At 40.4% G+C, this 13,141-nt stretch overlaps 1 protein-coding gene across 1 annotated transcript in view; it reads right to left on the minus strand.

The window, feature by feature from the left end:
- The window catches only part of ERC2 (ELKS/RAB6-interacting/CAST family member 2), a 1,669,968-nt gene that overhangs the window by 863,793 nt on the left and 793,034 nt on the right, over window positions 1-13,141 (minus strand). The window contains exon 8 of the mRNA XM_006862059.1: window positions 9,618-9,755. Within this exon, the coding sequence (XP_006862121.1) occupies window positions 9,618-9,755 (138 nt within the window). The remainder of the gene's footprint in view (window positions 1-9,617; window positions 9,756-13,141) is intronic.

The raw sequence follows: 13,141 nt of genomic DNA on the forward strand, positions 1-13,141 counted from the left end.
CTGGAGCTTCTGTGTGTCAATCCCAGAACTAAGTCATACTCAATCTTCACTTACTGAGCAGCATTATTGTTTTGCTCATTCCTAATGTTTAAATCCATTCCTGGAAATTAGAAAGGATAACATGCTCCCTGGGAAGTCATAATCCAAGTGAAATGGTGAATACTGCCTAACGGGTTCCACTCGTCAGATAAAAGGCAGTAGATCATTAAATGGACTTATGAGTTTGCAATTTCTAATAAATCATTTTCTTTTTTATACTATGTCTTGTTTCAGAGAACCTGCTTCATTGAATGTGGACAAAAATGGAACTGTGTGATGAAAAGGTCATTTAAAGACGACTGTGGTATTGTCAAAAGCACAAAGCTCAAGAGGTTTGAATTTTCGTCCAATACCATCACTCATGAGTGAACGGCCTTGAAGTAGTCCAGAGGAGGCAACAAAGTTCCAAACAAGGGCCAACTTGGAAAGAGTAGAAGTAACTTCCTAGAGTGCTTCGATGAGAAGTTAGCAAGTGCCACAATTGATTAATGATGTCTGCCTGGACTTAGTACTGGAGAATGGTGCTATGTGTGTACAAAATTTCCATTTCTGGGCAAGTCATTTCATCTCATTGAGCTCATTTCCTATCTTTAAAATACAAGAGAAGAAATTGACTGCTTCTCAAAGTGTGGTGTTCTAACCACATGCATCAGAATCACTGGGTGGGCTTGTTAAAAATCACAAAGCCCGGGCTACACAGCAGAGCAACTGAAGTGTGATCTCTAGGAAATGGGACCCAGGAAACTGTATTTCATGAAGCTCTCTCTAGGTGATAAGATTATTTGGATACACACTAAAGCTTAATACCCCCTGGAATAACTACTTAAAAGAAATATACTATTCTTTGTCCCATGATACAGAATCTTGCCAATTCCTATCCAACACTCTTATCTGGGCTTTGTAAGTACACTAACATTCTGGAAAGCTTTTGCTAATTTCCTTCAAATAAATTACTCTGTGTTTGCTTTTATTCTCCAATGCTGTGAAAAACTAATACTCAGATGCAAATATGGGTAACAACTAATGGTTCATGGGCCAAAGCCAGCCCACAGAGGTATTTTGTTTGGCCTGAGCATCAGGTTTTGTGAAAATCTGAATGCTTTTAGACAGGTCAGGGACTCCCCAGCTTGCCATAGTCGCCAGTAGTCCCTACTGTATTACACCAAACTTACACCCCTCTCATTTGTGTACCGTGACTGGCTCTTCCAGGTATCTAAAGTTCTCAACTCTTTACCTTTGGTACAACTTAGATTTCACGTGTCTGGGATTTCAGACCAGCAAATACTTCCTAGTCAAGTTAGCTGCAAAAGAGGATGTAGGCTATTGCTGCTAGCAGCCATTGAGTCAGCCCCAACTCATGGCAACCTTGAGTGTCACAGAGAAAAATGGTGCCTGGGCTTGCCTGTCTTCACCATCATTGTTATGCCTGAGTTCACTGTTCTGACTCTTGTGCCAATCTATCTCATTTAGCATTTTCCTTATTTCTGATTTCCCTCTACTTCACTAGCCATGATGTTCTTTTCCAGTGGCTGGTTTTCCCTGAAGTTACATCATTGTTTTTGTTATTGTGAAAATACAGAAAGTACCACACTTACCAGTTCAATATTCTTCACATTCAGTGAGATCAATTACATCAAACATGTTGCAACCACTATCAATATCCTTTGCCATATTTTCCATACCCAGAAACAAAAACTCAGTACTTCCTCAAAAGTAATGCACCTCATTCCCCTCCCTCCTGCCCCTGGCAACCACCATTAAACTCTGATCTCTCTATAGTTACCTATTCTATGTACTTGGTATTAGTGTGATCGTACAATATTTGTCCTTCTGTGATTGATTTACTTCACTTAGCATAATGTTTCCAAGATTCATCCATGTTCTGGCATGTTAAGAAAAGGAAGCGAGGCCCAGAGAGGAGAAGTGCTTGGCCCAACAGAGCAGAAAACCAAGGTGGCTAGACTTTCTCAGACCTCAACTTTCGTTCCCAGACACCTCATTTGCCTCAAAGGAAATACTTAAATAGAGGGAGCAGTTTCAGATTTGGGACTGACTTTAGGATTTAAACTAGAATAAATAAAATCTTAATAGAACCAAGAAAATAAAAAGATAAAAGTTCTGCCTAGAAACCATAACATGGAAAATTATATGGTATATATTGACTTGTGTGAATTTTAAGGAAGAAATCAAGAGGTAGAAATGAACTGATACCTTATCACTTTAAAATGTGTTAATACCATGCGAAATCATTAGTCATCTTTGTGCCAGTATGCCCCCACTCAAAATTTGGCAAACATAATTTTATTTGAGAGCTTTGGAAATAAATCCTTGAAAGGTGAAAAGCAATAATACACCTTGCCTCAAAAAGTCACTTTATCTATTCTTCTAATTTAAGCCTTCAAATGTATCTTATCATCTTGTTATTTAATCCTAAAATTTCAATGTTATCATTTTAATAGAAATATAATGCGCATGTAGCCCTAGGAATCTAGCTCTTCTTTGTTCTTAGTGTAGAGCAGGTGGAGTGTGCATACAGTCACTGCGGGAGCTAGCTGAAATGCAGCTCCCACAGCTTTTGTTTCAGCTTGTCATACTGTGGTGACTTGTGCATTGCCATGATGCCAGAAGCTATGCCACCAGTATTTCAAATTCCGGTAGGGTCACCCACAATGGAGGCTTTGGCAGATTTTTCAGATTAAGGTAAACTAGGAAGAAAGGCCCAGTGCTCTACTTCCAAAAGCTAGCCAATGAAAACATTGTGGATCGCCACAGAACATGGATATGTCATCAGAAGGGATCAGTTGCTAGAGGAGGGCATCATGAGTAGTGAAGGAGAGGGCCAGGAAGGATGAGGACGAGCCTTGTTGAAAGGGATTTGCAGAGTAGCTGCAACAGTGAATTCAAACATGCTTGTGATAAGCAGGTCTGGGGCAACAACATCTAAGGTTCTTATTTGGAGGTATAGAATGGGATGTAACCATTTTAATTTTCAAAAGACATTTCCTGAAGATTCTGAAGGAGTCATTAAAGAAGCCAACTTTCAGGTAATCTGGTTGAAGGAATTGCAGGCCGTTTCAGCTACTCTCCCCAATTTAACAAATGGGAAAACAGAGATCCTGGGAGGGAGAGTAAGTTTCCAAAGCAACCCAATGGTAAAGTTGGGATGGGACCTAAAGGTTCCTTGTGCTTCACCTTATTACCCTAGGCATGGGGGTGATTGTATTAATGGGGAGTTTAGGAGAGGATGCTGTTGGCTCAGTCCAATATCCAGAAGGAAACACTCCATCAACCCTGGCCTGTGTAGACAAATCCTGCAGGAACAAAATGACAAAAAAATAAGACAAGGAACATGATGTCTAATCATACACTTGAAAAAGCGGAGATCTATTTTCTTTGTTTCAAGTTGAGTTTGAATTAAAGTGGCTTTAAAACCTGTGTTGATGCATTACATGTCCAATAAAAAATGCACTCTCCCTCCCATTCCTAAAGAACACATGTTCACTGCACTGTTCTTGGGCTCTGGAGGTGTTCAGAACAAGGAGGTAATTAGCATATGAAAGTTATTCAAATCCATGGCTCTTTGTGAGCAAAGCACAGCTTATTGCAGTATTCAGCATGGTTTGAAAACTACAGTAGAATTCCAGAGGATGAATGCATGGGTTTAGCCTGAACTAAATGAGTTAGAAATCATTCTAAAAGTTAGTAAGCATTAAATTGACCTATTTGCCTGATAAATTTAATTAATTTAACCATTGCTTAATTCTATGTAATCCTTTTACATTTAAGTCAGAACAGAACCTTCCAGAAAGTTTCCTAGCCCATTCAGAGGAAAAGTCAAATCCTGTTTATCTTTTATGACAACAAAATGTTTATCTTTTATTTGTTTTTTTGTGTGTGTGGTGCTGCTGGTTTCTTTGTTCTGCATGAATTCCTGTGTTGAGTTCACGGGGTTTTTTTGTGTGTTCTTTCTTGTCAGTTTCTTTATCATTTTAACGTTTCCATGTTCTTGGATTTTCATTTTCTTGTTATGTTGTTAAGTATTAAATTGCTTTGAGGTTACCCTATATTCTATTAACCTTTTCTTCCATTTAAAACAGCCTATTTTATCCTTCAGTCTATCTGACCTACTCATCACCAGGATCTCTGTTCCTATACTTTTACCTACTTTCACATTGTAATTGTTTTGATCATAGACTGACCTCCCAGATTGTCTGAATTTGATTTTGTAGTTTTGTTCTGTTCTGGACACTTCTTTCTGTCGATTGAGTTCTCTGGGTGGTGTTTTCACACATTAATCTCTGGTTATTTGGTTCTCAGTTCAAAGAACTCTCATTAGAATGTTTTCAAGTTCTGGGTTAGGTTTGACAAAGTCCCTTACCTTCTGTTTATCCTGGAATGTTTTCATTGCATCATTATATGTGATTGATAGCTTTGCTGGGTAGGCGATTCTTGGTTGGCAGTTTTTTTGTTGTTTTTTTTCTTTCTTTTTTTTCAGGGTTTTATATATGTCTCCCCATTGCCTTCTTGCCTGCATGGTTTCTACTGAGTAATCAGAGCTTTATTTGATTTGTTTGCCTTTGTAAGTAACACTTCTCTTTTCCCTAGCTGCTTTCAGGATTCTCTCTTTATCTTTGATTCTGAAGAGCTTGATTATTGTATGTCTTGATGATTTTATTTTGGGGTCTATCCTTTCTGGGGTTCACTGAGCTTCTTGAATGCTTATCTTTTCATTTTCAGGATGTTAGAGAAACTTTTTTTTTTTGAGCAGCTCTTCAACTATTTCCTCTGTGGTCTTCTGTTTCTTCCTTTTCTGTAATTCCAATAGTTTTCAAGTTATTCTTCTTTATGTTGTCCCACATAAATCTTAGACTTTTTTCAGATTAAAAAAATCCTTTTGTCTGCTTGCTCTTCTATCTTAGCAGTATTGAGAGATTTGTCTCCCAGCTCACTGTTTCTGGTTCCATCTCTTCAATTCTACTCCTTTGCCCTTTCAGTGTATTGTCCATTTCTGATATTTTATTATTAATCATCTGGACCTCTTTTTGCAAGTTTTGAATTGTTTCCAATGCTGCATCTATCATATTTGGTTGTTCCTGTTGTGATTTCTTGACTTCTTCCTTATTTTTCTCAAATACTCTGTGGAGCATTTGGATGCACCTCAATCATGCTCCTGAATCCCTTTTCTGGCAGTTCCAAAGCCTGCCTTCCTTCCACTGGGAAGTCTAGGTCTACCTCCAACTCATTTGTCTCAGCTACTCTATCTTGTTTCTGGACTTGTGGTGGTATCTTTTGTTGTTTCTTGGGCATTTTCAGCAATTAGATGTGTCTTCAAAAATGAGGCAGATGTATGTTGATGTATTATTAAGCTTTCTGATTGCCTCCTGGTAAAAGCGATCAGAATATGGACTTCTCTTTTCAACTTTTCTTATTACTCAACTCAGAGTAACTGTAGCAGGTATTGGTTGTTTATGTGGTATATAGCAGTTGGTGTTGGTTCTTGCCTGGATGGTGGGTAATGGATGGAAAGAAAGAGCTCCCTGAAAGTAAAAGGGGGATCAAAGAACAAAAAATAAAACCACAACAGCAAAAAAATATATAAATAAATAAACCATATTGGATACTCTAGTCTATAATCATGGAAGCAGCAGTCAAGAGATAAGACGATAAGTCATGATTTGCATTAGGCAAATCTGCTTCACAAGACCTTTTTTAAGTGTTGAAGAGCAAAGATGTCAGCTTGAGGACTAAGGTGCACCTGACCCAAGCCACAGTGTTTTCAATAACCTTATATGCATGCAAAAGCTGGACAGTGAATAAGGAAGACCATAGAAGAATCGATGCTTTTGAGTTATGGTGTTGGAGGAGAATATTGAAAGTGCCATGGACTCCCAAAAGAACCAATAAATCCATTTTGGAAGAATGGCAGCCAGAGTGCTCCTTGGAGGCCAGGATGGCCAAACTTCATCTCTCATACTTCGCATATATTGTCAGGAGGGACCAGTTGCTGAAGAAGGATATCATGTTTGGTAAGGTGGAGGGTCAGAGAAAAAGAGGAAGACCTTCAGCAAGATGGATTGACAAAGTGGCTGCATCAATGCGCTCAAGCATGGCAACAATAGTGAGGTCAGCCCAGGATTGGGCAGTGTTTTGTTCTGCTGTGCATAAGGTCGCTATGAGTCAGTTGCAACTCGACGGCACCTAACAACAACAACAATAACAATATCATCTATAATCACACACACACACACACACAAAAAAAAAAAAACCTGTTGCAAAATATGAATATGATTTTAACGCCCCTCTCTTGGCTTCTTGCCTTCAAGGCCATCTGAGAAATTTCAAGATGTTACTGTTGCTCCTTATGACATAACTCAGGATTTAATTTTCTGCCTGTTTCCTTTTTAGTCTGTCTCTTATTCTCCTCACAGTCCCATTGAGGACTTTCTTCTAGTGAGAAACAACTCAGGTCCAACTCGAGCCATTCTAGGAAACCCTTTAGTTTTAAGCAGTTTCCTCCCCCTTCTTAGATTCTGCACACAGTGGTCTTTGCTGAACAGATCCATGTGTGTGGTTATAGAACCCTATGGGAGTGATGGGGTGTCCACTTGCTTAGGCACCAGCTGCAGTCACCAGAGTGGAGGTGCACAGGCAGCATGAGACCAATGAACAGAAAAAAGAAAAATAATGCCCATCCTTTTATCTCTAAGGGTCAGTCAGACCTCTGCAGTGGGAGTGCTCCTCTGATCCTTCACCGGTTTTGTCATACCCAAGATGGCCACTCTGGGACCCACTGGCAGCCACAGATCAGAAAACACCACCTTTCTTGTTTCTGCTACAAATCCCACTAGAAGTAAGCCTTTGAACCTTCTAAATATTCCTTTATATGTAGTTCAGAGTTCTGGGATCATTCCTTGAACCTGCCTCATCCAGTATTCCTTGTTATTGCTAGTGGATGTCTGCCCCACACTTCTCCCTAATCTGTCATTAAGCCCCACCCTGTTTTCCAACAATATCTTTATCTTTAAGTACAAAATCTGCACCCCTAACTTTGCACTTACCCTCCCCTCTGTCAGGAATATTCTTACTCCAGAATGCTTAGGGTACACACCTCATTTTATTTTCCTCATTCTTTAAATGCTACGTCTCAACAAGGTCCTTACCTAACATTTCACCTGGGAAATTCTGTGTAACTATCTGCTTCCGGCTCTTTCATAAAAGTATTCTCCTCAGAAGGTGCCCAGGTGGTGTAATAGGTTATGTATTGGGCTGCTAACCACAAGGTCACTAGTTCAAAGGCACCAGCAGCTCCTTGGGGAAAAAAATAAGGCTGTCTGGTCCTATAAAGATTTAGAACCTCAGAAATCCTAGGGAGCAGTTCTACTCTCATCCATAGGGTGGCTATCAGTTAGAATCGATTTGATGGAAGTAGATGAATTTGGGGATTGTTCTCTGGCATCCCTCATACTCATTTATTCACTGTCTGCCCACCGATTGATGTGTTGAATTTTGTCCCTAAAAAGGTTTTGTTTAAGTCCTAATTCAGGTATCAGTAAATGTGACCTAATTTTGAAATAGGATCTTTGCAGGTATAACTAGTAAAATTCATATGAGGTCATATTAGAGTAGGGTGGGCCCTAATCCAATATGATGGGAATCCTTATAAAAAGAGAAATCAGGGAGAAAGGGGCAGGGAAGGAAGTGGGTCATGTGAAGACAGAAGCAGAGACAGGTTTACGCTGTTACCAGTCAAGGAAAGACTGGGGTTACCAGAAGCTGAAGCAGCTCTGGTAGTGTAGTGGTTATGAGTCGGGCTGCTAGGCTCACAGTCGGCAGCTCAAAACTACCAGCAGTTCTGCAGGACAGAGATGAGGCTTTCTGCTCCTGTAAGGATTTACAGCCTCAGAAAACCTTGTAAAGTGTTGCTATGAATTGGAACTGACTCCACGGCACATAACCACTAACACCACCACCACCACCAGAAGCAGAAAGGCATAGGAAGGATCCTCTTAAAGAGATTTTGAAGGGAGTGGACCTACTGAAGATCTGTATTCCAGACTTCTAGTGTTCTGAACAGTGTAACAATAGAGTTCTGTTTTTTAAGCCACATATTTTATGGTAATTTGTTATAGCAGCCCTAGGAAACTCATACACTCTCCCATGCCCATTAGAATCGAAGCCCCATGATAGCCAGGATTTTCATCAATTTTCTTCTCTACGGGATCCCTGATGCCTACATCAGCACCTGTCACATGGTGGAGTTGGCCCATTCATACTCTGGAGCACATCCGAGTACAAGAGTTGTGAGAGCCACTGGGGGGAAAGGTGGGTTAAGGCAAGTAGGGCCCAGTTCTGAGAAGCAGGGAGTTTAGCAAAGAGGACCCGTTAATCACTTAAACCGAGATAGCTGGACAATTGAGATTACAGCAAGAGCTCTGAGAAGCTCACTGTATTCATGGTACCATATAATGGGCAGGGTGGGGCTTTGTTTAGAAGGTTTCCTTGAGGAAATAATTGATAAATAATAGTAATAGTAACAATTGCAACAACAATTATGAATTATTTAGAACTTACTGTTCTAATACTATTTATATGTTAATGCATTTTCTTCTCAAAATAAGTTATGGGTGTAGACATTGTTATTATCCCTATTTTGCAAATGAAGAAACACAGAAACTAAGAGCTTAAGCAACTTGCTCAAAGTAGTATCAAAGCCAGGCTCTGAATCCAGGCAGTCTAATCAATTTAATTGTGCAATACAGTGTTCTTGGGAAGCTGATATATCCAAAGAATAGTTAAACCCCCAGAGAGTAAAGGGCATTCATTGTAAACTGGGCAACAATATTTGCAAAGGGCCTGTTATTGTTAGTGCCTTAGAGTCCATTCCAGCTCATAGTGACCCAGTGCATAGGGTTGCCGAGACTTTAAATCTTCTCAAGATTAGAAAGCCTTTTTCTCCCACATAGCATCTCATCTGACAGGCTCGAAGCACAGAGGCAAAAGGAAAAACAGTGTGTTTGGAAATCTAAAAGGTCAGCATAGCAAGAGCAGAGAGAACAAGGAAGAGGGAGGGAGTACGAAGCTTTGAATATAGGAAGGTATGCAAGAAGGATGGACACAGATAAGGAGGCAGGTAAGAACTTCAGCGTTGACTCATCCTAAGAGCATGGTGACAAAGAGAAAGGCCCTCAATGAAATGCACAGACATAGTGGCTGCAACAATGGACTGTGTGCAGATAGCACAGGGTTGGGCGGTGTTGCGTTTTGTTATACACAGTGTTGCTGTGAGTTGGGAATGACTCCACTGCACCTGACAATAAGATAAACAAGCAAAACTACTGAAGTGAAGCATTTTAGTGGGGCTAAGGGTGAAGTGGCCAGAAGTGCATTTCAAAAAAGGCATCCCTGGCTACTGTATGAAAAGGGTCAGCATGGGAGTGAGAGAGGTCCAGCTGGTATTGGGGGGGGGGGGGTGCAGAGAGTTTGAAGAAAAGAACAAGCACAATGGACACATTTGCATCATCAACTCCAAACAGTGTTCCCCTAAGTCCCGGCCACCCCATTTTGTGGTCCAGGCTCACCTTTTCTGACAGAGCTTCCTCTAGCGTTGCCAGCGCAGTATCTGTATTACTGGAATCCGTCTGTAAGGACTTCACTCTGTCTTTCAGATTGGTCAGTTGTTTGTCTTTATCCCTAAGTTGCTCTTGTAAGTTTTCAATCTGAAAATAAAAATCCACATGTTTAATGCATATTTCATTACATATTCAGGGACAAGATACCTAAAGTGGATTTTAAAAACAGAGAAGACAAAAAAAAACAAACCCTGAGATTATCATAATTGTCAGGGTGATAAGGTTACACTTTCACTTAGAATGTAAAATATTTTCATGAAAACTTCCTTTTCCATTTAATTCAGATTGTATCTAAATGGTAATGCAGATAAGCATAATATTCCCCACCATATAAATGCAAACTCTTTAAGACACATTAAAAACCTACAACAACTGTCTTATCTTCTCATGGATTCTGTCTCATCACAACCCCACATGTGTCAGAAGAGAGCTGTGCTCTGTAGAATTTTCAATGGTGATTTTTTTCTTTAAGTTTTTATTGTGAATTGAGTGATAGTTTACATGGGGGAACATCAGTTTTACACTCATCCTATCATATCCATTTCATTGCAATGATTACCATTGTATTCATTTCACTGCAATGATTACAATCCCCTGCATGCTTCAGCATTCAACAGTATTTGCTTCTATTCTATGTTTTTGGTTTTTTTTTAGATGTGCACCAAAGCCTTCAGGAATATATAATCATTCAAACAGCCAGAAGTAAGGCACTACAAGCCAGCCCTCCGTCCACTAGCACACATTCCCTCTCTCTCCATGAGTCTAGAGTCCTCAGCAGCTCTGTCTCTCCATGTCAGCAGCTCTGCCTCCATGTGCAGTGTTGCCGCTTCTCTGGGTAGGGTCCCACATTCCACTCTGGCTCTTCTCCCTTGATAGTCCCAGGTTCCTCCACTCCAGGACTGTAAGACTGACCACTCACCTCTTTTTGCTACAAAACTTCTACCTTTACAGTTATGACAATCGCAATTTGTCATAGAAACAATTACTCACTATTGAATCATGAGAGTCTTGTCTCCATCTCCTTTCACCATACCTGTCTAGGCAAGATGAAAATCACTCATTGGGGATTCAACCTTCCCCCGGACACTCTGAATTTAAACTCCCTCTTGAAAACGTGTAAGACACTCACTTTATGCCTTTACAGCCCCGCCAACCCCATTTTAGGTAGCCAGTGCCTAAGATGCCTATCCCTATCAACCCAGTGTACAGAGGGGATGGGAATGATCCTTGCTGTAAAGATTCTTTCCCTCTTGGTTGGTATTTTAAGCTACTACAACTGTAAGTATACGTCAAGTGCATCGGATTGTAGCGATTTACATTTATTTTCCTTAAAAAATATTTTTCCCCCTCTTTTTCTTCCTCTAGTTGGATTCTGAACATCCAGCCATTGAAGTTCAGTCCAATGGGCACAATCTGCAAGTTTGAGCACCCTTGTGCATATCTCCTCCCTTCATATCAACTGGATGCTTCACTCTCAGCTCTCGCCCTCCGTGGCCATGTTCCCAATGGCGATTTTGTAAAAGGAGATGATCAGGCCTTTCTTTGGAGGCACTGCAAACCTCCAATCTTTCCGTCAGCAGTTGGATATGCTAAGTACTTGTTTGTGACTTCACTTCAGACACATACTGCTTTTGCTGATGTTAAGTACTATCGAATTGGTTCCAAAACATAGCAACCCTGTACAGGGTTTTCAAGAGGGACTGGTGGGTTGAACGACCAACGATGTGACTAGAAGTTCAGTGCTTATTCCACAGTTCCAGTTGCACATGCACTGCTGCTTCTATTCCTTTTACTTCCAGTCTCAAGTTCATACACCTAAACTTGGTAGAACGAATTAGAAAAATGTATAGGTCTTATGTGTTCATTAATTCACTAAACAAACGTTTATTGGCCTCGCAATCTACACAAAATATTGTGTGGTCATTCACTTATCCCCTCTGTTGTTGTTAAGTGCTATCCAATTGGTTCTGACTCATAGTGATCCTAAATAAGGCTTCCAAGGAGAGTCTGGTGGGTTTGAACCACTGACCTTTTGGATAGCACTCCAGTGCTTATCCTACAGCGTCACACCAGAACTCTCTACTCATTTCTTTAGTCAGTATTAAACTCTGTGATATGCCAAAAGTTGTCAAGTAGCTGTTTCAAAATTACCACATAAAAAGCCAAGTAGGTTATCACCAGTAGACTGTTAATGGGAAGAACCTGAGATATAAATCAAAAGTAACAAGTACTAAACACTCCATTTGGCAACTAAGTCATGTGCTGGCAATAAACCAGCTCCTTTTATCCACTATCAGCAGCCTGAAATAAACAAGCCAAGTAGCCATTCTAACGCCTGTGAGCAGCAGCAGCAGCAGCAAGAGCCTTTTCCTGGGCATTACCAACATTATCATTCATGTTTTTATTCCCTGCTGTCAAACCATGTATTTCTTATCTGAAGATAAAAAAAAGAGAAGAAGGAAAAAAAAACCGAAAACAAAACAAAACACTATACAAACAATTTATTCGAATTAAGAGTTTTAAAATGATTAGGGGGAAACAAAAAAGCAGGCCAACTCTAAAAATCCATTCAAGTTCATTCAATGTGTTTGCATTCTGCTTCCAGTTTTCTCAGGAAATCATTGCACATGTATAGTTCACAATTTGTGACTCAAACAAATTTTGGTTTATTTGATTCATTTACCATGAATCTGGAATGCTAATACAAATAAAGGTGACAATAGCAGCACACTACTGATGAGGAGCTCTGGTAGCATAGCGGTTACCATTCGGGCTGTGAGCCTCAGGGTCAGCAGTTCGAAACTACCAGCTATTCTGTAGGAGAAAGATGAGGCTTTCTACTCCCATAAAGATTCACAGCCTCAGAAACCCTGTACAGGGTCGCTATGAGTCGGAACCGACTCCACGGCACATAACAACAACTGATGCAGAGGCAGAGGAGGACTCACAGACAGTGAGGTGGTAGCAGCAGCCTTACAAAAGCTCTGAATGCAAAGACGACAAGCCTACTATCCCTCCAGCTGCAGGACGTGGGACTAGGCTGAATTTTCCAAGGGTTAAAATGGGTGCAGGTCAGTCAGTTCCAACTCACAGCAACCCTAAAGGACAGAGAGCTTTCCCTATGTGGAGTGGCTGGTGGGTTTGAATTGTCAACCTTCTGGTTAGTAACCAAGCACATTAACCACAGCACCACCAGGGCTCTGATGGACAAACAAACATGTTTTGTTTTGTTTCTTTTTCTTCTCTTTTTCCTACTGCTTTATTTATTTTGCCAATGCTTTCTGACTTAAAACCGACACCCCAGAAACTTAGGTTCTAGGTCAAATAATTAACCTTCTGCTTCATCAAAATGCAGTGTGATCCCATTCAGTTGCCACTGTTAGAAATCTTTTTCCCTCAAGAGAAAACACAAAGGTTGTGGAACAATATACACTTGTCTGGGGATATTCATCAGCTACACGCTCAATTTTATG

The sequence above is a fragment of the Chrysochloris asiatica genome, unplaced genomic scaffold (assembly GCF_000296735.1).
Source record: "Chrysochloris asiatica unplaced genomic scaffold, ChrAsi1.0 scaffold00046, whole genome shotgun sequence".
In the NCBI taxonomy this organism is placed as follows: Eukaryota; Metazoa; Chordata; class Mammalia; order Afrosoricida; family Chrysochloridae; genus Chrysochloris; species Chrysochloris asiatica.